The 27,961-nt window shown below is 38.6% G+C and overlaps 1 protein-coding gene across 3 annotated transcripts in view; it reads left to right on the forward strand.

Annotated features, from left to right (window-relative positions):
- The window catches only part of LOC132300541 (uncharacterized), a 67,390-nt gene that overhangs the window by 24,614 nt on the left and 14,815 nt on the right, over positions 1-27,961 (forward strand). For all 3 annotated transcript variants that reach the window (XR_009480486.1, XM_059797666.1, XM_059797667.1), the window contains exons 7-19: positions 5,208-5,278; positions 5,509-5,609; positions 5,705-5,808; positions 5,901-5,954; positions 6,226-6,281; positions 6,486-6,524; positions 6,637-6,781; positions 24,168-24,349; positions 24,460-24,527; positions 24,743-24,815; positions 24,895-24,956; positions 25,034-25,961; positions 26,435-26,725. Coding sequence is in view for 2 of the 3 variants with exons in the window: in XM_059797666.1 (XP_059653649.1) it covers positions 5,208-5,278; positions 5,509-5,609; positions 5,705-5,808; positions 5,901-5,954; positions 6,226-6,281; positions 6,486-6,524; positions 6,637-6,781; positions 24,168-24,349; positions 24,460-24,527; positions 24,743-24,815; positions 24,895-24,956; positions 25,034-25,961; positions 26,435-26,725 (2,174 nt within the window). In the remaining variant the exon portion in view is untranslated. The remainder of the gene's footprint in view (positions 1-5,207; positions 5,279-5,508; positions 5,610-5,704; positions 5,809-5,900; positions 5,955-6,225; positions 6,282-6,485; positions 6,525-6,636; positions 6,782-24,167; positions 24,350-24,459; positions 24,528-24,742; positions 24,816-24,894; positions 24,957-25,033; positions 25,962-26,434; positions 26,726-27,961) is intronic.

Here is a 27,961-nt window from a genome sequence, read left to right on the forward strand (position 1 = left end):
TCTTGCTGCCACGACCCCCTCTGCTGCTACGAGTACCACGGCCTAGGTTGGAAGGACGTCTACCCCCTTGTCCTCCATATACAGTATTATGTTGCTCAGTAGGAACAACAAGAGCAGATTGGTTGTCCTTCTCAATTGAGCAAAAGTCTCACTTGCTGTGGGTATCTCTTTGCCGGACAAAATCTACGAACTGATCGGAGCGAGTTCGGGTTTAAGTCCAGATAAAAATTTTGTCAACCGAACGATCTCCCTGCTGGAGATTAAAAATGTCTTGATAAATACGAGAAATATTATTCTCTGAAGAATACATGTCCCTGAGATCTTCCTAGTTGGTAGATTCTAGGAATGACATGTTGAAGATCTCAGGCTCCAAGTTGTTCCATAACCAAGTCGTAATCTGAGCATCTTCTTTCTCCCGAGCCTCAATAATCTTTTCATCACTGGTGGGTTTGGTTGATTTAAGATAAGATAGTTTTCCTCGAGCCTGTAAGAACACCTCTACGGCTTGAGACCATTTAAGGTAGTTCGAGTCTTTCAGTTTGGTGCTGGTGATTGACCCAAGTAGATGGGATTCCTTCGTATCCATCACAAGAGCTGCCGAACAAATGAGATATAGTAGCGAGCGGGAGCTGAGATAAGAGAACCAAGATTTAGCTGGGATGAACCCGAGAGAAATTATCGAGGAAAGAGCCGAGGAAGGATCCGAGAGAGATTGCCGAGACGAGAACTGAGATCACCGAGGAGGGATCGCTGAGAAGAGATTGCTGATTGAAAGCCGAGATGGATTCAAGATCGGAGAGTCTGAATAAGACTAAAAAAAATATACTTAAAGAGGGGTTGATTTCTACTTTGATACCATGTTGAAAGGGAGAGAGAAAAAAAAAAAAAATGAAAATGTATATGTTATTGAGTGAGTAATACAATAATACAATGGTGTTTATATAGGAGAAGCTATGTGACACACCCCAACCCAATTTACACTATTAAATAAATTGAACAATTGGAATGTATCTAACCATCTGCATTAACCTTATACATACATGACGTCATCATATATCAGAGTGCCTGCTTAAAAGTTTTCAATTAAAAATAAATTATAAATCCACCTTGCAAGTTTTAAGAAAACTAAACCATTAATTACAAGTCACAATATTAAATTTTACTACAATATTTACATTTTATACAAAAGATGTTCCATTGTTATTTTCCCCAGACACACCCAGGACTCTAGACCTGGCAGTAGCAACCCAACCTGATATCTGAAAAAATATAAATATTGAAGGAATGAACTTAAAGCCCAGTGAATGCAACATTACTACATCATAGTAATATAAACAAATATTATCTGATAACTTCAATTAAACTTCATTAACATATTGCAGGCATTAAAATATCGTACTCTCCTTCTAGGCCAGAGTATGGACCTTATATAATATAGTACTCTTCTTTTAAGCCAGAGTATGGACCTTATATAGTATAGTACTTTCCTTTCAGGCAGAGTATGGACCTTATATAATATATTATTCTTTTTCCAGGCTAGAGAATGGACCTCATATAATATATTACTCTCCTTCCAGGCAGAGTATGGACCTTATACAATATAATCAAGTTATATAAGCATCTTCATTTCATACACACATCTTCAATACTTCAATTAATACATTCAAGTGTAAAAACTCCCAGTGAATACACTCACTTTGACCACTTTTCAAATTATTTATTTTTCCTTTGGTACTGTCGATGTGGTCCTTTCCGTCTCCTTACCTGTAGTATTGGCTGGCAGAAATTTGAGAGAGAATTTTTGGCCCCTTCCTTCTGTATCTTTTTTTTTTTTTTTTTTCTTTAAACACTCCCTTCCTAGTTCAGTTCAAACGGCTCCTTAAAGGCACTTTGTGATGTGTTGAGTGTATGGGCACTGATGGTTTGTGCTGTGAACACCTAAAAAATAAAATAATGGCTTCCTTTTTATTTTATTTTAATCAACCCACATAGATAAGTAGGATGATTCCAGCGGTCCAACAGCAAACCTCCACACGAATATATATCTATACATGAATATTGACCATGTGTGTGTGATTGAGTGAGTATTCTTGGATATATATGTACACTAGCAGTTAGAACACTTTTCTAATTAAGCTTTTACCCACGCAATACTTAAGGATATATGTGCATAGGCATGGTTCTCAATTAGGCCCACCAATTTACCTTACCAACTTTAAAGCTTGTAGAGTAAGCTTTGAACTAATGTAATTTTATCTATAAGAATGGGCCACCAGCATATACTTCTAGCACAAACACACCCATGACATCACACATATACTTCAATATATACACCCTCTTCATTTATTATAACTATATATATATATATATTTCTTTCTTCCCATTAGCTGCCACCACTTCAAAAATTTGTATTTGATACCATACCCATGAATATAATAAACATGTGCAAACACTTCTAGGTACCACATACCATGCATTTGTGAACAATTCTCGTACTTGAAATTAATTGTTTATAAAAATGCAATTTCTTATTTTGTTTTCCAACGCAATTAAATATAAGTATTTAAGCTCAAACAAATATTAACAAGCTCATAATAATAATTAAAGAGCTAATAAAATTCAGGATATGACACTATGGGAGTAGGTGAGTGGAGAACAAGTAAACCCTATACACGGTAATTCTATATATGGGAATGACGGGTAGGTGACAACTCATACAATACTAAATGCACACATGTGACAACTCATACAATACTAATGGTACCCGTGTGACAACTCATATAATACTGTACAACGTGACAACTCATACAATAATGTACAACAATATACAAACAATTGAAAGTCCTACTGCGACCAAAACCAACTAAAGCTTCGAGCAAACAAGAACCAGCCAAACTTCATCCTCCATGAACTCCGATGAAAGCTTGCTGATCACATGAAGACTAAACAGGAAGCTTCATCATTGTTCTCCATCACATAGACCCAGCCAGCGACGACTGAAAGCAAGGTCTGAGTTTCAGCTAATAGACCGGCAAAGAACTCTAGCGAGTTACAGAGGCCCAACAGCTCTGTCGAAAACAGTTCCGGTGAGCTACGTGAACAGGTTTGGCGGGCTGCATTTAAACCCAACTGTTCTGGAGTCCTTCAGTCCGGCGAGCTTCAGTCCAGACCAATGAGGTTCATTTCAGTTCGGTGTACTTCACTTTAGTCTGGCCCGTCTGCTATAGTCCGGCAAACTCCAGTCCGGTGTACTTCGGTTGATGCAAACTGCAGAGACTCAGCTGAACTAGCTCACCAGTTTGCCGTAAGCTGAAGGACTGAGCCGTTGACGGTTTCAATGCAAGTTCCTGGTCTGAGCTTTCACTTGAGCCATGGTTGCCAGAACTGTTCACGCCAGTTGGTTTGATTGCTGAAGTTACCCACTTCAAGTGACCTCTCTAAAGAACCGAAGTCAGCCCAAGCTGTTATTGAAGATTAGTCGGGGTTGCTGAAGCCTCTATTGTTACCAGACTGAAAGTCCGTTTAATCGAGCGAGGGCACAGATGTACAAAGGCCTTAATTTAAAATCGTCAATGGCTTAGACCTTCAGCTTATGGCAAACTGGTGAGCTAGTTCAAGTGAGCCTCAGTTAATTGTATATATAAAAGCATACTTCAAACAAGGATAATATGGGAATTTTAATTTATTTAGTACATGACATCAACAAAATCTGTCGTTGACTCGTGTTGACCCTTAAAAAGGGAGGTCTATCTAACAACGTTTCATTTTTAGGGGAGGTCCGTGTAATTTCTCAAACCATAGGGGAGACCCTTGTAAATATGACAAACCATAGGAGAGGTCCGTGTAATTTTCCCAAATTTTTATGGTACGGCCATACTGAGTCTGAACCATTCTCACAAAAACTTTAAAAATAGTATACACCTCATTCTTGGTCTTTATGAGATAGACCCATGTAACACGACTATGATTATCAATAAACTACACACTGTTTTTTTTGTCCACTTTAGGCCTGAGTCCGCACAGTTTTGCTTTTGGATTTTACGTCAAAAGGCCTCATACCAATTGGAGTGACACACCTATATATAAGCACTTCACCTTTCCCTTACCCAAGCGATGCGGGATTGTGCACCTAGCTCGCCCAATGTGGTAGCCCCAATGCCTCTTGAACCCACCCACAACACCCTTTGAAGGTGGCTTTCTTTGCATGGACCACTGCTCTTGGAAGCATCCTCACTTGTGATAACCTCAGAAGGAGACGTCAGGTTGTGGTGAGCTGGTGTTGCATGTGAAAGAAGTCGGGGGAGCACTGCCCTGTGGCAAGGGATATTTGGGATATGTTCTTGGTTGCTTTTGGATTGGCTTGGGTATTTCCTGAGTCAACGGTTGATTTGCTCGAGGCTTGGAAAGTAGTGGAGAGCCGAGTGCGAGATGCTTGGAAGGCCACTTCTCTATGTTTATGATGGGGGTTGTGGTATGAGAGAAATAGGAGATCCTTTTATGGGGAGGAGTCTCATTTTTGGTCTTTTTATTGAAGATTTAATGGAGGAATCAGTGGATAAAAATCCTCCTTATTTCCTATTTTCTAATTCTTTCCATTCTCATAATTTCTTCTCCTATATAAAGGAGCTTCCACCATTGCATTGTATATGAATTGGGAGAGTATTACAAAAGTGATGTAGCCTTTTGGGCTCTTTGTGCCATTGATGTAGGCCATAGTGGTTGAACCGTGTAATATATGTGTGTTCTACTTTTATTTATTTATTTATCTCTTCGCTTCTGTTTTATGCTTTACAACACTTTTAAATACAATATACTTCTTTATTCTTTTGGGTGAACCGGTGGAATTGTAAATCTACGGATAGTCTTTTGGATTTTTTGGATAGTTTAAAGTTATAGTGACGCGGCTTGTGTATTCTTTTGGGATTGCTCCCTTTTGAGTGCCTTTAATGAATTTTTAAATTTTCAAAAAATTAAACAAAAAAAAAAAAAAAAGGTTCCAAATTTCCATTGTGAACTTTAGATTTTATATCCTCATATGTGTCCGTAGTAGACCTGCCAAAAATAAATAAATGTGTTAGTAAAAGGGAATATTCTTACATATTCATAATAACAGCAGAAAGCTAATATACCTGTTAAGTTATTACTGCAACTTAGTCCTTGCCTAATTATCTGAATTTCTTAATTTGAACTATGAGTCTCTTATGCAGGTTTTTGTTTCTCGGCCAACTGGTGAAAAGTATTCTACTGTGCTATGCCCGGGGAGCCCAGAAGTGTTAAAGTAAGCAGCTATTATATTGCCTCATACTTTAATCTCTTTTTTGAAATGGCATGTTGTATATACACTACTTTGTGTGTGTGTGTGTGTTTCCTGAATGCCACTCGTGTTTTTAGTTGCTAAAATGAATGGATTCTGAAAAAAAAAAAAATTAGCATTAATTTTGTTTACTTTTAGAAATTTTTATGTACCAAGTAAATAAAGATCTCACTGAAAAGAATGTGGATAAGCAGAGAGAGTTCAACTTCGGGGATTGGATCTTGGGACTGGAATCTGAATGGGTGTAATTCCACATATCATGCATTGTTCCCAAGGGCTTGGACTGTATATGAGGGTAATTTTATGTTCAACTGAAATATTTCTTACTGCAGTGACCTTCATGGAAAATTTATCGTAAAGATGTACCTTTCTTTTCTCTTTTGCATGCAGGAGAACCTGATCCAGAACTTCAAATAGTTTGTCGTCAAATTTCCCCTTTTATTCCCCATAACTATAAGGAGAGCAGCTTCCCTGTAACAGTATTTACTTTTACGGTAGGGAAGAATTTCTCAGAAATTTATTTGTTGGAATGTTGATAGATTTTCATTCAGTTTGATATTAAAAAGTTGGTTTCAATTTTCTGCAGCTGTTTAACACTGGAAAGACTTCAGCAGATGTCACCTTGCTCTTCACATGGGCAGTAAGTTCTCTTTCTATCTTCTCTTGTGTGATGTTGTGGCCCGAATTTGGTGCCGGGGTCGCATCGACCTGTTGGATGAGCTTTGTGTAGGTCATGGACCCTAATTAGTCTCTTATAGCCCGATATACAAGGGAGCTTAGTGTCACGGACTTGTAATCTTTTTGTCATAATTTCTTTTTGTGGTTCATCCTTGCATAGACTTCTGAAAGAATATGGCAGGTGATAAACCATTGTGTCTGATGACAAATATTCTTGTTTAATGTGAATTCAGAATTCTGTTGGTGGGGTTTCTGGATTGTCTGGTCGTCACCGCAATTCAAAGATCAGGTAAAAACAGACATTGGGTTTATCTATTCACGAATACTTTAATTTGACTTATAGAGTATTGATTAGCTGGCACTAAATAATTGGAATACTTGTTACCAAGGCTTTATTAATGTTGAGGTTCTATAAATATATAATTCTTGCGCTCTTCTCTTTCTGTAGAGTTATGTATCTAATACTAAACTCCTTTAATGTTTATTTTGCTAGGATGGAGGATGGCATTCATGGTGTGCTCCTGCATCACATGCAAGTTCCTCTTCTCTATATTTGAAGAATTATCCACGTTTGTTTTGATACATTCAATTATTAATTACATCAATTTTGGTTTCTGCCTAACAGCCAATATATATTAATACAGGACTTCCAATGAACTACCCCCAATTACTTTTGCGATTGCAGCAGAAGAGACAGATGTTGTTCATGTCTCAGAGTGCCCTTGCTTTGTGATATCTGGAAACTCCCCTGGTTTCACTGCAAAAGACATGTGGCATGAAATAAAAGAGGTTAGTCAGCCCAGTTTTGTGCCTATGCAATACACAGAGATACCTCATGGTGTTTCACTTTTGAAATGCTGTACATACTATCCCTTTACAACTTAACAAGAAGACATCTCTTTGTGTGCGCTTCATTGAAACCTATACTGAGTTATTTGTACTTGACTTTTGAATTTATAGACACCTCTAAAACATGAAATTAAATATTACTTGGATCAAATAAAATAAATTTAAAGAACCGGAAAAGAATTACTGCTAGTTGCTTTCAGCAAATAATTCAACTTAGTTTGACAAGTTGTGACACACCATGACCTAGAATGAATAGTTAGGATAGTTGACCAGAGTTTGATATTCATAAAAATCAATTTATATTCCATCTCATATTTTTTTTCTGTTAGTTTCTTTATTTTTTAAATGAGAAAATTTGTGTTGTAGTCTCTTTTTGAGGCTTATTCTTGCCTTTGGAGGTGATGATCATCTCATATGTAGTGTAGCTGTCATTATCATCTCATAACACGGAGAACATGAGTAACTAAATCATTGTTGGATACGGGCTGACCAATAGAAGCCAATGAATCAGCCAAAGACTTGGCATATAATACATAGTGAGACATGGAGAGGTTCTCCTTGTTGAGAGACAGGAGACGGAATCGAAGTGTAGAGGCATAAGCAACAGATTGCTGAGAGAAGAGTCACTCGGGGCAGGTCCAGACATCTTGGTACTCTGGGTTGGCAAACAGTCGCCGGGAGGAATTCTGACGGCATAGGATAAGAGCCATCAACAAAATGCCAAAAAATCTGGCCAACCAGAAGGGGCTTGACCTGAGAGCACCAAAGAGATAGTTCAAGTTAGCCAACTTCATAGTCACCAAATTGGTGATGTTAGGGAATTGAGAACAAGGAAAACAACACTGTACAGGTTATGGGTGTAGATGTCGCAGAGTCTGTAGAATCCAAGGTATTAGAAGAGGAAGACATGGTGCAATAACAGTGAAGCCGGACAGTGGTCGAACAAGGGGCGCCTCAATACAAAGGACACGCTGGAGGGGTCTCACGGCGGAGGCAGCAGAGCCTCCTCAAAAAATGTAAGAAAGAAGAAGAAGAAGCATAAGAGACTATAGGGTTGTGAGACCCTCTGATGCGATGTGAGAGTTAAAAGAATTGGATAATTTCAACATAGTTATTGTTAGCAAATATGATAGCCATGATTTATGAAATGACTTACAGTATTAGCATAGATCTGATTATGCTATAGAATATGCCATAGAATATTCTGTGATTTGATTTAGATTTGATTTGATTTCCTTTGTTTGATTTAGATTTGATTTTATTTCCTTTCTTGTAATATGAGCATATGCTCTTTTTTACCTATAAATACTAGAGTTGTGTATGAGTGATTATCTCATTCAAGCCTTTACACAATTCTCTCATTTTCCTTCTATATTGTATTTCTACTGTTACATTCATCCCAATAGGGTTATTTATATGTGTTACATAAAAGGAAGCCTAAATGTAAGCTAAGCATATAATTAAGCTTAAACATATGTAACAGAATATATGCAAATATAAAAGCTAATATCAAGCCTAAATCATAGGGAGCTATCTAACATAGTCTATAATTAAGCCTAAACATATGTGACAGAATATATGAAAATATACAACTATTTGTTACAACTGTATGCAAGGGGATGACAACAGGGATCACATGTTCTTTGAATGTTAGTTTGCCAGGGCTGTTCGGGATTGGTTGGGTGATGTGTTTGATTGGAGTTGGAATTGTAACTCTTTTGCTGATTTCTTGAGTTGGGGTGATGCACGTGCAAAAATTTGTCTAACTTGGAAAAGTCAAAGAACCTTGCAATACGATGAAGAATAAAACAAATAAGAAGACAATATTAGCAGAGAATTGCTTATATAAGTATATGTCTCTATTTATAATAATTTACAAAGGTTGAATTGGACTAGGACTCGCATTACTTGTCCCACAAGATTTTACTATATAGTTTGCTTCCTTATAATACAAGTTTACATAAAAAAATTATAGTAACTATAATTCCTTTTCCACACGGGATTCGGTGTTCTTATGGGTCAGACCTTCGCTTATGGATGGACCGGTGTATGCATTAAGATTCAATGAGCCGCTGATGGGTTGGTCCTAAATTGCAAGCCTTCTGGGCCTCGGCATTGGGCCTCAACCTGGCGATTCATCAACCAGCCATCATGAATTCTTGCTTGTGGCCCCTACATTCTGACATGGCGAACGCCTATTGGAGGGGAGATTTTTCCCTCCACACTTTGCCCCCAATTCTCTCCTATATTAGGTAACGGTCCCTATTTTGAAGGGAATTAGAAAATACAAAATTTGAAGTGTAGTGGACGGTTTGTGTTCGCGGCTGTTGGGGCTCTCTTCTCTCAGTATCTCTTTGCTGAGTTTGGGTTTTGACTTCGTCAACATCCATACTGTGCTTCATCCTTGTTCTCGCAACTTCTACAGGTCAGTTTCCAATCTAGTATGTTCCCTTGTTTTACTTTGTTAACCATGAGTGTGGAGACTAACGTAGAGCATATAGATATCGTAGATCCTGAATCCATCCCCACGGCGTCACCTAGCTTAATTCATGTTCCTCCTCCGAAGTCATCGATAATCACTCTCCTAGCTGATGATTCCCCCTTCATCCATTCTATCATCTGGTTTTGAATATGTTATGGATAGCGCCTAATGCAATCAGCTTATGAAAGAGAAATAAATCACTAAGAAGGGAAAACAAAGAGCAAGATTAAGCTAACGAATAACTTAAACACCCATAACTCAATCCCAAGGAAAGGGAAGATAAAATGTTGTTGTAGCAAGCTGATATTATTGATAATACGTAAAAGGTTGCTCATTACAACTTGGAACAACCCTTTTATAAGCGACGAGGGATGCCCTAGCAAAGATATAATCCTAGCCCTTCAAATAAATTTAATCTAAAGGCTAGTATTCTCTCCAGCAGAATAAAGAGCTAAAAATTACAAAACAGACCTTAAATAGTCATATGACTCAGTTAAAAGGCACATGACTTATAAACTAAAACCAAATGACAATAATATCCTAAACATGAAATAAAACAAGATTAAAGACTTATAAATGACTCCAGACTAAAAACAATCACATAATCAGACTCATCATCTGCCCTTTTTATGAAAACTCAGTCTATTTATGGAAACTCGGCCGCGTCTTCTTAGAGTGTTCAACTATTTGAAAATAGTCTTCTTCCACTTGCTCTGCATCAATCTCTCCAGGTGAGAGAAAACTCGACCTCGAGTTAGCATCATCCTCGCTCAAAGAGTCACCTTGACAAGGAATCAAATGATGAACATTGAACACATCGGATGTCTTGATGTGGCTAGGAAGCTTCAACTCGTATGCATTGTCATTAATCCTTTCAAGTACTTCACACGGTCCAATCTTCTTACACTCAGCTTCTTGTACTCACCAGCCGGATATCGATCTTTGGTCAAAATAGCCCATACATAATCTCCACATCAAAGATCACACTTCTTCTACCCTTGTTGAGATGTTCTTTATACCCGTGATTGCTATCCTTAATTTGTTGCCGCACTTTGTTATTGTTTATACTGATGAGAGAGAGAGAGAGAGATCATGGAGGCTACAGACATTGTGTATTTCATTTATCAAACCCTAAGCCTACAAAGGCTTATATAAAGATACAATACTAAGCTAATTACATAACAACCATACCAACTATATGTAATTACATAATGACCCAACATAAGTGTGTGTGTGTATATATATATATATAAACATTTTACCACTCTCTCTTAAGCTAGAGAATATATATCAAATAATCCCAACTTGGAACAAATAGTCCTTAACCGGTTTTAACCCAATGCTTTGGTAAACATATCAGCTAATTGATCTTCAGACTTCACAAATGGAGTAGAGATGCTCCCACTTAATATTTTTTCCCGAATGAAGTGACAATCAATTTCAATATGTTTGGTCCTCTCATGAAACATAGGATTTGATGCAATGTGAACAACTTCTTGATTATCACAAAACAATAGAATAGGAGCTTCAACTGTCAACCCAAGTTCTTTTAGAAAATGTTGTATCCATGTTAACTCACTAGTGGCATGGGCCATTGCCTTGTACTCAGCTGCAGCACTAGATCGAGTTACCACCATTTGCTTTTTACTTCTCTATGTAACAAGATTTCCTCTTACAAATGTGCAGTAGCCTGTAGTAGATGTAGTAGATCTCCTATCTGAAGGAGAACTAGCCCGGTCAGCATCTGTAAAACCTTCCACCCTGAGATGACCATTTGATTTATATAGTAACCCAAAACCTGGAGCTTGCTTGAGATATCGAATAATCCGAAGAACATCAATCCAATGTGGCATTCTAGAAGCTCCCATGAATTGACTTACAACACTACCTGTATATGAAATATCAAGTTGAGTGATAGTGAGATAATTTCCCAATAAGGCGACGAAATATGCCCGGGTCATTAAATAGATTACCCTCATTAGACACAAGTTTTGTATTTGAATCAATAGGAGCATCAATTGGATGACCACCAAACATAGCTGTTTCTTCTAATAAGTCCAACATATATTTTCGTTGAGATAAACTTATACCCTTCTTGGATCTAGCAATTTCCATACCCAAGAAATACCCAAGTTTACCTAAGTCTTTAGTGTGGAATCGATTTTGCATAAACAACTTCAACTTAGCAATGCCTTCAGAATCATCACCTGTGATCACAATATCATCTACATACACCATAAGAAAAATGAAGCCAGCTTTAGTGCGCTGGTGAAATACTGAATGATTGGTCTGGCATCTGTTAAGACCAAATTCTAATGCCGCCTCGAACAATTTTCCAAACCAAGCCCGTGGAGATTGTTTCAATCCATACAGGCCTTTTTAAGGCGACAAACAGTGTGGCGATACTCCCCCTGAGCAACAAACTCAGGTGGTTGCTCCATATGAACTTCTTCAACTAAGTCACCACATAAGAAGGCATTTTTGACATCCAATTGAAACAACGGCTAGTTACAATTGGCAGCAATGGAAATAAGTACCTGAATAGAAGAAATCTTAGCAATAGGGGAAACAGTCTCATCATAATCAACACCATAAGTTTGAGTGTACCATTTTGCCACTAGACGAGCCTTCAACCGCTCAATAGACCCATCATGAAGGTATTTAACAGTGTAGATCCACTTACAACCAACCATTTTGGAGCCCGGAAGTAAGGGAACAAGATCCCAAGTCCAATTATGGTGAAGGGCATCCATTTCATCTGCCATGGCTTTGCGCCAATCCGAATTAGAGAGAGCATCCTGCAAAGTTTTGAGAACAAAAGTAGCAGACATTTTGGATTAAAAAACAAGATAAAGAGGATGAAACATTACGGTAGGAGACAAAGTTAGAAATGGGATGTGCAGTAACATACGACCGAGAACCCTTGCGGAGAGCAATAGGCAAATCATCAAGCATAGTAAATGGCGTCGGATCCGAAGATTCTGAAGGAGATGGAGGGAGCGAAGTAGGTGGTCGAGGTCATCGAGTATAAACTTGTAAAGGATCATCGAGTATAAACTTGTTATGTTCATATTCTAATGACAACCCTGTGAGAACACGAACAACATTAAAATCCTCACGTTGTTGTTGCATGCTCTTCACATTAGAAGTGATGGGCTAAACAAGTTCATTTCTTCACAAATTCCCATTGCCCGTGAGAAGTACTCTTCTAGACTGTGAGTACCTTGCTGGAGGTCAAAGAATTGTCTACACACCTCATAAATTCTATTGATATTACCAGTACCTAAATATAACAGTGGGAGTTGATTTCATATCTCCTTAGCAGTGTCCAAATACAAGAAGTTGGAGCTGATATGAGGTTTAATACAATTCAGCATTAAAGAAATGATATGAGTATCCCTTTGTTCCCATGAATTGAAATCTGCATCACTGTCTTTAGGCTTATCCTTAACCGTCTGAACTAGCAGCAATGAAGAAGGAAAGAAAAAAAATCAAACCTGGGAAAAAATTCTGAATCTGTATTTGGGCCAGATCTGGTCAAACGGACCGGACCGGACCGGACCAAAACTAGTTCTCTGTTATTCCGGTTTTAGTAAACCAAGGTTAGGATAACTTTACGCCTACAGCCAAACACCACCCTTCTTCATAATTAGCGTCGGCAAGAACCAGAAATCTGCCATCAACAATAAACTCAAGCACCTGAGGTTCACAATGGAGAATCGAGGCTAGTACACACCCTAGCACTTGCAGCGGCAGCGACAACCCAACACAAGCAGAGACCTAACTAATGAGTAGAGATGGTTCGCCATGATGGAACCTCTGCAACTTGCAACAGCCAAGGCAGCCCCGGCCAACAAAACGAAGGGCTTCAGATCTGAGAACGGCGGACACGAAGCGCTAAACAAAACGACAGCTTCAAACCTCCGGCTCTGAGCAGAATGACTGCCAAACCTTCGTCGAAGAGTAGATTCGACCTCGATCTCGATTTCGATTTGTACAAGAATAACACAGCTCCAATCACAACACAATCTCAGTTTCCCACACCCATTGTTTCGTACGGCACTGATACCATGTTCATACTGATGCGAGAGAGAGAGAGAGAGAGAGAGAGAGAGATCATGGAGGCTACAGACATTGTGTATTTCATATATCAAACCTTAAGCCTATAAAGGCTTATATAAAGATACAATAATAAGCTAATTACATAACAACCCTACCAACTATATGTAATTATATAATGACCTAACATAAGTATATATATATATATAAACATTCTAACTGTTATGAATTTATTTGATTTGGTCGACCAATTCTTCAGCTTTTGAACTCACACGACCCATTATTGGAAGTGGAACCAGATCTTAAACATTGTTCGAATTCTGCCGATAAACAATGTTAAACATATGGCTCAAATTTGAAGTCAGCAATCTGCCATCGACAATAAACTCAAGCACCCGAGGTTCACAATGGAGAATCGAGGCTAGTACACACCCTAGCACTTGCAGCGGCAGCGACAACCCAACACAAGTAGAGACCTAACTAATGAGCAGAGATGGTTTGCAATGATGGAACCTCTGCAACTTGCAATAGCCAAGGCAGCCCCGGCCAACAAAACGAAGGGCTTCAGATCTGAGAACGACAGACACGAAGCGCTGAACAAAACGACAGCTTCAGACCTCCGGCTCTGAGCAGAATGACGGCCAAACCTTCGTCGAAGAGTAGATTTGACCTCGATCTCGATTTCGATTTGTACAAGAACAACACAGCTCCAATCACAAACACAATCTCAGTTTCCCACACCCATTGTTTCGTACGGCACTGATACCATGTTCATACTGATGAGAGAGAGAGAGAGAGAGTGAGAGAGAGATCATGGAGGCTACAGCCATTGTGTATTTCATATATCAAACCCTAAGCCTATAAAGGCTTATATAAAGATACAATAATAAGCTAATTACATAACAACCCTACCAATTATATGTAATTACATAATGACCCAACATAAGTATATATATATATATATATAAACATTCTAACTGTTATGAATTTATTTGATTTGGTCGACCAATTCTTCAGCTTTTGAACTCACACGACCCATTATTGGAAGTGGAACCAGATCTAAAACATTGTTCGAATTCTGCCGATAAACAATGTTAAACATATGGCTCAAATTTGAAGTCAGCATTTTCATCACCCATTACATCATCAACTTGGGCTTCAAGCATGTGTGATGAGCAAGTTTTTTGGTGTGCACAACAAGCATAAAATTTTTTTTGAATACACTTGGTCACCAAGTATTTTTAGGCGATATATAGCCTTGCATGCATTTGATCCAAGGCATCCAAATCATCAATTGAATGATTTTGTATCAGTATCATTTCGAGTGAGAGAGTTTGGGTGTAATTGGGTTTTGGGTGTAAGCCACTTTGCTTTTAATCTCTTTATTTCCATAGTAAAATAATATTCTGTCTTCTCCCCGTGGACGTAGGCATAACCGAATCACGTAAATTCTTGTCTCGTTTGTGTATGTGCCATTTTTATTTTATTTTTTTCTTGTCATTTATTTTTCTCTTGTTCTCATAAACTCCTATTTGATCCTTATTTCATCACAAATTGGTATCAGAGCTCGGGTTCGTGTATTTTGTACAGATGCTGTTCACGTGTACAGTATTATTCACTGGTACTGTTCACACGTACGGTACTGTTCACAGATACTATTCGGGTACTGTTCACAAATACGGTACTATTCACTGAGAAATATTTTGGGGAGTTTTTTGAGATGTCGACCAGATACGAGATTGAGAAATTTGATGGCAAAATTAGTTTTAGTCTTTGGCGCATTAAGATGCAGGCCGTGCTGACTCAGCAAGGTCTAAAGAAGGTATTGTTCGGGAAGGATAAGTTGTCAACAACTATGTCTAATGAAGACAAGGATGAGGTCGATGAAAAGGGGCGCAGTGCAATTATTTTGAATCTAGCTGATGAGGTATAGCATGAAGTTATTGATGAAGACACGGCGGCAAAGTTGTGGCTAAAATTGGAGAGTCTGTATATGACGAACTCTCTCACAAACAGACTCTACCTGAAACAGAGACTCTACACTCTTCATATGAAGGAACGTATGCCTTTTAAGGAGCATATTGATAATTTTAATTCTATTATTATGAATTTGAAAAATACTGATATTAAAATTGATGACGAGGATCAAACCCTTATTTTGTTGTGTTCTTTGCCTCCTTCCTATGAGCATTTTTGTTACCACAATGCTTTACGGGAAAGACACTACTAGTATGGAGGATATTCAATCCTCATTGAACTCTCAGGAGTTGAGGAAAAAGGTGTCTGGGAATATTGGAGATGAATGGGCTGAGGGTCTATTTGTAAGAGGCAAAAGTGGGACAAAGGGTTCTGGTAGTAGAGGCAAATCTAGATCTCATAAAAATATGGAATGTTACTACTATCACGAGATAGGGCACGTCATCAAGCACTGTCCCAAACTAAAGGCAAAGAATGGGAATGGCAAAGAAAAGGTTCAAGAAGCAGCTTCAGTGGCAACTATTACAACGAGTGATTCGGAAAGTGACGAATATGTTCTCATGACAACCTTGTGTTCAGGTATGTCATTTAATGACAGTTGGATTCTTGATTCTAATTGTTCCGTTCGTATCTGTCCCAGTAAGGATTCTTTCTCTTCCTATAAAGAGGTGAAAGGTGGTTCGATTTTGACGGCGAACGGGCAAGCTTTCAAAATTTTGGGAATTGGAACAGTCAAGATCAAGACGCACAATGGGTTGGTGAGAACATTGTCAGACGTGCGACATGTATCGGATCTGAAGATGAATCTTATTTCAATAGGTGTGCTAGACTCCAAAGGTTACAAGGTTGTAACAGAGTGTGGAACAATGATGGTCGTGATGGATTCTCTTGTGGTGCTATAAGGCACCAAGGTGAAAAATTTGTATCTTCTGCAAGGGAATACAGTAACAGGTGGAGCTTCTATAGGGTCTTCTACAATTAGCAGAAATTTGCGTTTGGGTCTTGGCAAAAGAAGTGTTCGAAAGAGGAGTTACAATCTTAGTTCTCAAAAGGGTTGTGAAGGGACTATACAATGTGGTGAGAGAATGAAATCCATTTTCAGATGGCAACCGAAATTGCAGCAGTCCTTACAGGGAGGCAGACCCATGAGGACTGGTGTGATATTGACTTGCAATAATCTTGGTGGCAATGAGATAGTCCATTCAAGTGCCATTAAGATGCGTGGGAGGCAAGTAGTTGGTCACAACAGAGATGCGAGGAAAAGTCAAGGACGTTCTATTCTCCACAAGGGTGAGAAGGTGACTTTTCATTACCAGCAAGTGGTTTGTGGGCGGTTGGAGAAGGTTGCTGAAGGAGATGTCAAATTTGGAATTTCTAGGGGTGTTTTTGATAAGCACTTGGAGTTTGACAGAAATACTGGAGGTGTGCTTGTGGCTGTGCAAGACATGCATGGGTTGAAGAATGAGAGCCCAAGGGTTAAGTTTGAGGATGACTCAAACTTAACTAAAATTCTTAATTAATTTGTTTTGTGGAGAAGACAGGTTGTTTTGCAGAGACATAGTGAATCATTTGAATTTTCGCCCTAGGTGGAGATTTGTTGAACATATGGCTCAAATTTGAAGTCAGCATTTTCATCACCCATTACATCATTAACTTGGGCTTCAAGCATGTGTGATGAGCAAGTTTTTTGGTGTGCACAACAAGCTCATTTGACAAAGCTTCTAAAGAAATTTTTTTGAATGCACTTGGTCACCAAGTATTTTTGGGCTATATATAGCCTTGCATACATATGATCCAAGGCATCCAAATCATCAATTGAGTGAGTTTGTATCAGTATCATTTCGAGTGAGAGAGTTTGGGTGTAATTGGGTTTTAGGTGTGAGCCACTTTGCTTTGTATCTCTTTATTTCCATAGTGAAATATTGTTCTATCTTCTCCCCGTGGACGTAGGCATAGCCGAACCACGTAAATTCTTGTCTCGTTTGTGTGTGTGCCATTTTTATTTTATTTTTTTCTTGTCATTTATTTTTCTCTTGTTCTCGTAAACTCCTATTCGATCCTTATTTCATAACAAACAATCTCAAAAGGACTCATCTTAGTTGTTCGACATCTAGACCTGTTAAAAGCAAATTCTGCATGACAAAGAACTTGATCCCACTGTTTAAAATTATTCCCACGCGACTTCGAATCAGATTTCCCAAACTTCTGTTGACAACTTTGGTTTGCCCATCGGTTTGAGGATGATAGGCTGAACTAAAGTTCAAATCAGACCCCAGTTTCTTCCAAAGAGTCCTCCAAAAATGGCTGATAAACTTCCTATCTCGATCAGAAGTGATGGACTTTGGCACACTATGTAAACGAACAATTTCTTTGAAGTACAAATTAGCAATTTGAGAAGAATCCATAGTTTTCCTGCATGGTATGAAATGTGCCATTTTAGAAAATCTATTAACAACAACAAACACAGAATCCATGCCCCTTTGTGTTTGAGGAAGTCCCAGCACAAAATTCATACTAACATCTGTCCATGGAGAAGTCGGAACAGGCAAAGGCATAAATAAACCAGCATTAGTTGCTCCAACTTTTTCACTTACAAATTTGACAGCAATCAACAAGCCTATTGACATCCCTTTATAACTTTGGCCAAGAGTATTTTGCATCAACTAAGGCATAAGTTTTATCTCTCCGAAGTGTCCCTCATTATGTAGCTGAAGAAAGATTTTCTCTCTTAAGGAACAATTAGGAATGCACAATTTTGCTCCTTTAAAGAGAAAACCAGATTGCAAGCAGTAGTCAGTCCTCTTGCCTTCCGCTACCTCTTCATGAGTCCTTCCAAAGAATGGATCAACAACATACAAATCCTTGAAAGTGTCAAAACCCACAACCTGAACTTGCATAGTGGATAGTAAATGAGATCTTCGACTTAAAGCATCAGCCACCTTATCATGCACCCCTGACTTATGCTTCAAAGTGAAAGTAAATTACTGCAAGTATGCAGCCCATTTGCCATGCCGACGATTCAACGTATGCCGCCCAGTTATGTACTTCAAGGCCTCATAGTCAAAATATAATACATACTCCTTTTGAATCAAATAATGCTCCCAATGGTGTTGTGTCTGTACAATAACATAGAATTCCACATCATAAGTAGAATAATCCACCCTTGCACCACTTGACTTCTCGCTAAAGAATGCCATGGGTCTTCCTTCTTAGCTAAACACTGCTCCTATGCCGACCCTAGAAGCATCACAGTGAACTTCAAAGACTTTGTTAAAATCTGGTAGAATAAGGATATGAGCTTCAGTAAGCTTTTTCTTAAGTTATTGAAAATTTTCTTCCGCTTCAGCGGTCCACTTAAATGGTCCTTTCTTCATGCAACTCGTAATTGGTGCTGCAAGTGAGCTGAAATCCCTGATGAAACGACGATACAATGAGGCTAACTCATGAAAACTACGAACTTAATGAAAATTTGCTAAACTTGGCCACTCAATGATAGCTTGCACTTTGGACTGGTCCACTTGGATTCCTTTCAAGGAGACTTCATATCCCAAAAACAGCACTCGATCTATCATAAACCTGCACTTTTGTAAGTTAATGAACATTTTTTCCTCAAAGTAGTCAAGAGAGCTTGTCGATGTTCAAGATGTTTCTTTTCGGAAGTGCTATGCACAAGAATATCATCAAAATATACCACAAAAAACTTCCCAATATAAGGTTTCAGCACATGATTCATCACTCTCATAAAAGTGCTTAGTGCATTTGACAAACCAAACGGCATTACCAACCATTCATACAGTCCTTCACGAGTTTTGTAAGCTGTCTTCCATTCATCTCCAGGGCGAATTCTAATCTGGTGGTATCCACTTTTGAGGTTAATCTTTGAGTACACTTTTGCTCCCGAAAGATGATCTAGCATGTCTTCTAGCCGAGGGATGGGAAATCTGTATTTGACAGTAATTTTGTTGATGGCTCTACTATCAATACACATTCTCCAACTCCCATCTTTCTTTGGTACCAATAAAGCTGGTACAACACATGGACTCATACTTTCACGCACATAACCCATCTCCAGTAAGTCTGAAACCTACCCATTAAGCTCATCATGCTCTTTAGGGCTCATTTGGTAATGTGGCTTATTAGGTAAAGTAGCTCCGGGCATTAGATCAATGTGGTGTTGGATGTCCCTCATGGGAGGTAATCCATGGGGTAAATTTTGTGGCATAACATTAGCAAACTCCTCTAAAAGTGGATGAACAGTAGCTGGACTTTTTTTTCCTGCAAGCTTCTCTTTACCAATTAAAACATATACCACGCCACTCTCTACCAATTCCTCCTCAAAAATTGGCCATAGAGAGTAAATTAATACCCTCGCCCAGATTAGGTTTAGGTGTAACTTCTTCGTCTTTAGATGGAACAAATATTATTTTTTTCTCTCTTTATAAAAAGTATTAAGTGTTTTTGCAGCCATCATGTTGCACTTTATTATCAAATTGCCAAGGTTGGCCAAACAAGACATGGCATGCATCCATTGCCACAACATCGCACCATACTTTATCAAAGTACCTACTACCAATAGATAAATTAACTAAGCATTGTTTAGTGATGGATATCTCATTGCCTTTCTTGAACCAAGAAAGTTTGTAAGGTTGAGAATGCGCTTCCACCGATAGCTTTAACTTCGTCACCGCTTCTTGAGATGTTTTCACATCTTTCGCTATCTATAATCAACTTGCAAACACCAATGGTACAAGTAGTTTGGTAAATATTATGTTGCGGCCAATCCTCAGGATCTTTGTGTGGTGGTGCTATAAAGGCCTTTCGCATCATGAGAGACAGCTCCGTGTCTGCTCTAACAACAGCAGCATCCTCCTCATCATCATAATAAATAGGTTCTTCTTCTTCTTGTGGTTCTTCTTCTCCACATTCTTCCATAAGAAGCTGCTTTCCTTTACGACTATTTGCTTTTCGACATTCAGCCGACTTGTGTCCAGGTCTCCACAATTAAAGCATTTAAATCCTGCTCCATTAGGCTGCAATTTAGCAACAGTTGCTCCACCACCTGGCTGTGATTGAGGGGCTGCATTGCTGCCACTTTGAGATTGCCCCCTAAAAGTTGTAGCTCGATCCTATATACCGTGCAACCTTTTGCTCCTCACTTTCATTTAACTCATTCCTGAGAACAAGTCCAAAGAATTCCTCCGTGTAATCGTCAACAGTCATGCTTCCTTGACGACAATTATGCAGCCTTTGAAACATTGAATGGGTATAGTTGTAAGGAAGAAAAGTCTCCCTTAGCTTCTTTCACATCTTTTCCTAATCAACAATGTTGGGCTTTCCTTGCCTTTGTCGTGCCATAATGAACTGATCCCACTGAGTTGATTTCACAGCAACCAATGTCACCTTTTTGTCCTTAGGTACATCCTTCAGGTCAAAGATTCTTTCCACAGTGGTTAACCAATCAACGAAACCTTCTCCATTCAGATCTCCTACAAATTCTGGAATTTCCACCTTAAAACCACCATCCCAACGCCTTTCTTCATATGGAAAAGGTGATGGTCTTGGTGCTGCGTTTCTGCGAAAAGGATTAACAAATTCCTCTTCCAAATTGTCCTCCCCCTCAGATTCGACGCCATCTTGAGAAGGGGCTGGGGCTTGCACAACGCGCAGGGCTAAAGCTTCAATCTGCCTTCTTAGATCTTCTATCACAGCAAGCACTTGTTGTTTATCAACTGCTGTGTCCTGATCAGGCCGAACGGCAGGTCTGTGAGGTGGGTTTCTTCTTCTTGGTGGAATGTTGCAAAACCTTAGAGAGAAATCTGATAACCCTACACAAAACCAATGGACCATAACTTGCTCTGATACCAACTAATGCAATCAGCTTATGAAAGAGAGAAATAAATCACTAAGAAGTGAAAACAGAGAGCAAGATTAAGCGAACGAATAGCTTAAACACCCACAATTCAATCCCAAAGAAGGGGAGAGATAAACAGCTGTTGTAGCTAGCTGATATTCTTGATAATACATAAAAGGCCGCTCATTACAACTTGGAACAACCCTTTTATAAGCCACAAGGGATGCCCTAGCAAAGATATAATCTTAACCCTTCAAATAAATGTAATCTTAAGGCTAGTATTCTCTCCAGCAGAATAAAGAGCTAAAAATTACAAAACAAACCTTAAACAGTCACATGACTCACTTAAAAGTCATTTGACTTATAATTAAAACTAAATGACAATAATATCCTAAGCATGAAATAAAGCAGATTAAAGACTTATAAATGACTCAAGACTGAAAACAATCACATAATCGGACTCATCATCAGCTGCTCTATTTATGGAAACTCAGTCTATTTATGGAAATTCGGTCATGTCTTCTTAGAGTGTTCAACTATTTGAAAATAGTCTTCTTCCACTTGCTCTACATCAGCGCCTCTTCAAGTGAATAACTTCTTCCGGATTGTGTCTTCTCTTTTAGTTCGCAGGAAGTTGGAGAAAACTGAACTCAATTTCGTCTACCTCTTGGTTAGCTATAAAATCTGTAGGCGCCAGGGCGAAATAGGTAGACACTATTTCTCTCCCTCAAATTCCAGTCAAAGGATATGTATTGGCCTTCCCTCTTCTGAAAACAGATGGAAGGAGAAGATGATTTTCGTAAGGGGGAACTGGCATGTGCCTCTATCCAGCGAATTCCCCATTCCTCGGAAGTTTGTCATGATAGGTATCGAAGGACTCCCCTCCCTTCATTCTAGCTGCTCTGGTTGTGTGCCCTGTCAAGTATTACTCTTTCGTTATGTTTACCAGTTTCTTGGTTTTGTTTCAGCCTCTTTTCCTGCTTCGGTTACATAAAAGAATTATAGTAACTATGACTACTTTTCCACATGGGATTCGGTGTTCTTATGGGCCAGACTTCGGACCTTCGCTTATGGGATGGACAGGTGTATGCATTAAGATTCAATGAACAGTTGCTGGGTTGATCCTAAATTACAAGCATTCTGGGCCTCATCATTGGGCCTTGACCTGGTGATCCATCGATCATTACTTACTTTCTGACATGGCAAATGCCTATTGGAGGGGAGATTTTTCCCTCCACAGGTGTCCAGCAAGCTGTTTGCTATGGTTCTCTCTACTACTGTATGGGCCCGGGAGAGGATTGTGAGAATGCATCAAGTGTCCAGAAGGAGTGCTGTGGATATTGCTAGGGCTGTTTGCTTTGAGGTCATGGATGTTGCTGCTATCCCTTCTATTGATGATCTTGCACATTATCCTTAAACAGCTGATTTTCCTTTCTAGGTTGGGGTTCCAGCCTTACTAGAAATGGTCTTTTTCAATGATGTACTTTTTGTGTTATTTTTTTGGCTATGCCCTCTCTTCTTCCATTGTAAATTTCATCATTTAGTTGGAAATTTTGGTGGTTCTTGAAAAAAGATGGGAAAAAAAAAAAAAAAAAAAAAAAAAAAAAAAAAAAAAAATTCTTTATATTTTGAATGGAATCATCTGATTTAAGGAAAATATATATATATATATATATATATTTGACAGAAGATATGCAAATATACAAGCTAATATCAAGCCTAAATCTTAGGGCTGTCTAACAACACATATCAATGAGCCTTTAAAAAGTGACAGCATTTGACACACGTCCGACCTGGATGCGGCTCCTTATTGTAAGTGTTAACAACCATCTATTCTATAAAAGCTTAAGCTGTTAGAGAGGGTGTAACTTTAATATCTAAATCCTTCAACACGCTCCCTCACGTGGTGCCTTCTTTTGGTCCAACACGTGTTTTTCAATTTTTAATTAGGGTGACGGTGAGGTTTGAACTCGAGACCTTTGTCTCTGATACCATGTTATCAACCATCTACACTAAAAGCTTAAGCTGTTAGAGAGGGTGTAACTTTAATATCTAAATCCTTCAACAGTAAGCTTCTTGTAAGTGACCGCAGATCTTAGGCTCTGGTTGAAGTATTAAATGTTGCGAAATCCTTAAAGACCATAGTGAAATCAAGATTTAAGATGAGTGCAATTGGGATCTAGCTAGTGTGTGGACTGAGCATTTTACTCCCAGCCTGCTTTTGGCATCTTACCTCCAGTTTGAAATAGGATGAAATTCCTGTTTCTAATATGTTTACTCCAGGGTAAAGTCAAAGTGAAAAGATGCTTATTCCCAATCCAGTAACATGTTCTGGCTCATATACTTTAGCATTTTTGGGGTTCCATTACAAGTACACTAGACGGGGATTTGTTGGACTGTGCTAGTTGAATATGCTAGGAATGAGTGAACCTAAATACAAAAAGTTTTAACAAAGGCTAAGTTAATAAGTAGAATGTTTTTCAGTTTTCTGTTTTTTATCAGGGCTACTATACTTTGAGTAACTTCCCCCTGACAAACCGGCCTAGATTTTGTTGAGAATGTTCTTTGATTGGAAGCTACATTTTGTGATGCCATGTGGAAATTGATGACCCTTGAAATTATATGTTGTTAACTTTTAAACCGACAAGCCACTGATTTCTGCTGGATTTTAATTTACAATTTTGAGATTGCATTTTATTTAGTTTGCTTTTTCTTTTTCTTATTTTAGTTTAAGCTGCGTGTTTTTTTTTTTAAGTCCCTGCTCATATGTCAAAGGGAAGTGTCTGTACTTGATAGGTTTTATTCGCATATGAAAATGATATATTTTTTTTAATTTTATATTAGTGTAAAAACACACATAGCACAAGTTATTTGTTAGTCTGTCTGTACTTTTCTGCCTATACGTTTATTTTATCATTATTCTCCACAGACTTTGATCTGTACTTCTGTTCTAATAGCATGGATCCTTTGATCGCCACAATTCCACTGAAATGTCAATGCCTTCAGAACCAGGATCTTCTGTTGGGGCAGCCATTGCAGCTTCTCTAACAATTCCATCAGATGCAGTACAGACTGTCACATTTTCATTGGCATGGGACGGCCCTCAAGTAAACTTTACGAGTGGAAGGACTTATCACAGGTAGGTTGCCATAAGCTTGTCTGATCAAAACTACAGATTAAAACATCATGCCTTTTTTCTTTTTCTTTTTCTTTTTTCTTTTTTTTTCTGAAAAACAATTTTTTTGACAGGCGTTACACCAAATTTTATGGTACTCATGGGGATGCTGCAGCAAATATTGCGCATGATGCTATTCTTGGTAATGTTTTTTAGCCTCCTTCATTGGATGTTTCAGTTTGGACTAAAAAGGGTATTGATTTTCGGGTTCCAATTATTTCAAGTTGGATACAAGATGTGGATTCTAAATTTGGTTCATTTGCTTTAGCATCACTGCATTCATGAATTGTTTTATTAGGATTTTCTTTCTTAAAATATCAGTTAGTAAAGTCCTCGTTCTTCATCTCTGAAACATAGAGCACAGTCATTGGGAGTCCCAGATAGAAGCTTGGCAAAGGCCTGTTCTTGAAGACAGGAGGCTTCCGGAATGGTGAGCTTGGATGATTCAATTGCTAAGTTGCCAACTACATATACAGTCAGATTACAAATTTTCCATGATTCATTTGCAGGTACCCAATCACTCTCTTCAATGAGCTCTACTATCTTAATTCAGGGGGAACAGTTTGGACAGGTACTTGTGAATATACTAACTCACTCTCAATAGTCCAAATTATGTGAATCTGAGTTTATTCTTTTTCCCGTTTACAGACGGATCACCTCCAGCACACAGTTTAGCAACCATTGCTGAAAGAAAGTTTTCTCTTGATAGGTCCAATTTAGATGTTAAAAACACTATCAATGTATTCCGTCAAAATGAAACTTCTGTTGAAATTCTTGAAAGGGTGACTTCAATACTTGAGGAGGTGTACACTCCGATATCACTAAATTCTGCTTTTGGAACAAATCTGCTTCAAAAGGGAGAGGAAAACATTGGTCAATTCCTCTACTTTGAAGGGATTGAGTATAACATGTGGAACACATATGATGTTCATTTTTACGCATCTTTTGCACTAACTATGCTATTCCCACAACTGGAACTCAGCATCCAAAGAGACTTTGCTGCAGCGGTAATGATGCATGATCCGAGGAAGATGAAACTTCTACATACTGGAACATGGGCCTCACGGAAAGTTCTTGGTGCTGTTCCTCATGATATTGGAATGGATGACCCATGGTTTGAAGTAAATTCATATTGTGTTTATAATACAGATAGGTGGAAAGATTTGAATCCAAAATTTGTTCTGCAAGTCTACAGGGACGTGGTTGCCACAGGTGATAAGAAATTTGCACAAGCTGTTTGGCCTTCAGTTTATGTTGCAATGGCTTTTATGGACCAGTTTGATAGGGATGGGGATGGGATGATAGAAAATGACGGCTTTCCTGATCAGACATATGATACATGGTCTGTCTCTGGTGTGAGTGCGTACTGTGGTGGGCTATGGGTGGCAGCATTGCAGGCTGCTTCAGCTATGGCAAATGTAGTTGGAGACAAGGGGTCTGAGGATTACTTTTGGTTTAAGTTTCAGAAGGCAAAGACTGTATATGAGAAGCTATGGAATGGTTCTTACTTTAACTATGACAGTAGTGGTGGTTGTTCGAGTTCATCCATTCAAGCGGATCAGCTGGCTGGGCAATGGTCTGTTGCAATAGAGTAACTTCTTTATATGTCTTAATATCAATTGATTCAAGGTGATTCGGAGAAACAATGAGATGAAACTAAAGGTGCTTCTATTGGATTTTTTGTTATTTGTTGGTGTTTCCGAAGTACTTCTCTTGATCGTAAAGCGGAATTTGCTTTATTTTATTTTTTTCTTTTCAAAAGAAAGAAAAGTACTTCTGAAATGCTAATCAATGATGCTCAAGTTTCTCCATGTCATCATTGACTAGTTAGTTCCCATGCTACCGCTGAACTTATCATAGACCTATATGTATATATTCGTATGTATATATACATAAATGCACAAATGTGTATGTGTGGGGATAAAGAGAGTGAGAGAGAGAGAGAGATGGGCAATCTTTACTTCATTGGTCAGTATGTATAAACTGTATTTTGGTTGTATTGAAGAAAATTGTTATATACTTGTACTCATTTAATGAGGTGCTTTGTAGGTATGCTCGAGCTTGTGGTCTCCTACCAATTGTTGATGAAGAAAAAGTGAAAATTGCACTTGAAAAGGTTTATAATTTCAATGTCTTAAAGGTGAAGGATGGGAGACGGGGGGCTGTGAACGGGATGCTGCCTGATGGAAAACCTGACATGTCATCAGTGCAGTCAAGGGAAATATGGGCCGGAGTTACATATGCTGTCGCTGCAGGTATGATTCATGAGGACATGGTGGAAATGGCATTTCAAACTGCAAGTGGAGTCTATGAAGCTGCTTGGTCCAAAAAAGGACTTGGGTGAGTTCAGATTTCTCTTATTTGATTTATTCCGATGGGAATGGTTTACTTAGCAGCAAAGATAACCAGTTACTTGGAAGATTTCAGCTAGCTTAGCTGGTAAGGCATGTTGGTCGTAGAACCACATAGTTGGGTTTGAGTGTCCAAAGGAGTTTAAATACCATCTTGATCCCATCACAGCTTGCTTTTCAAAGAGAAAAAAATATGACAAATAACTTGGTAACAGAAAAAAATCCAGATCTTTTAGATCAGTGTTCTCAAATAGGAAACTGTTGTAAAGCATAAAATATATGTGAAGAGAGCAATGAAACGAGAAAAACACAGAACTATTACATGATTCAGCCACTAGGGCCTACATCCACTGCACAAAGAGCCCAAAGAGCTACATCACTTTTATAATACTCTCTCAACTCAGACACAATACATTTGTGGAGGCTCCTCTATATAGGAGAAGAAATGATGAGAATGGAAAGAGATAGAAAGTAGGAAACAAAAATGATTTTTCTCCACTGATTCCTCTAGTAACATCAAATCTTCAATAATAGGAAACTACATCAATGAAGGATTTTCCTCCATTGATTCCTCCATTAAATTTTTAATATTTTCCCTCAAGTTGGAGCATGAATGCCCAACTTGCCATTGAGGTGACGAGTAGTAGCAAGTGCAAATGATGAAGAGAAGGTGAAGAACAATGCTACCAAACACACCAGCAGCCCAAATAAGACAACAAAAATTTTCAGAGACACAGCAAAGGCGGAACAATGCTACCGCATACACCGGAAGCCCAAACAAGTCAATAAAAACTGTGGAGACACGGCAATGGCGAAGAACAATGCTACTGAACACATCGGCGGCAAGTCACATATAGCACCGAGAAACCCTTAGCAACATTTTAGATGCTAAGGGAATACCCCAAAAAATAGGGGTCCAAACCTAGGAAGAGATCCTTACTACACTAACGCACACATGAGGCTGACTACCATAGAGTTTTTGTGTATCTAAGCAGTCACAGCAAGAGAGAAGAGAGAATTTAGGCTCCGATACCATGTTGTAAAGCATAAAATATATGTGAAGAGAGAAATGAAATGAGAAAAACACAGAACTATTACGTGATTCAGCCAACAGGGCTTACATCCATGGGACAAAGAGCTTAAAGGACTACATTACTTTTATAATACTCTCTCAACTCATACACAATACAATGGTGGTGGCTCCTTTATATAGGAGAAGAAATGA

The sequence above is a fragment of the Cornus florida genome, unplaced genomic scaffold, assembly GCF_030987335.1.
Source record: "Cornus florida cultivar Cherokee Brave unplaced genomic scaffold, ASM3098733v1 CherokeeBrave_3.0.0_Hap2_Chr03, whole genome shotgun sequence".
Lineage (NCBI taxonomy): Eukaryota > Viridiplantae > Streptophyta > Magnoliopsida > Cornales > Cornaceae > Cornus > Cornus florida.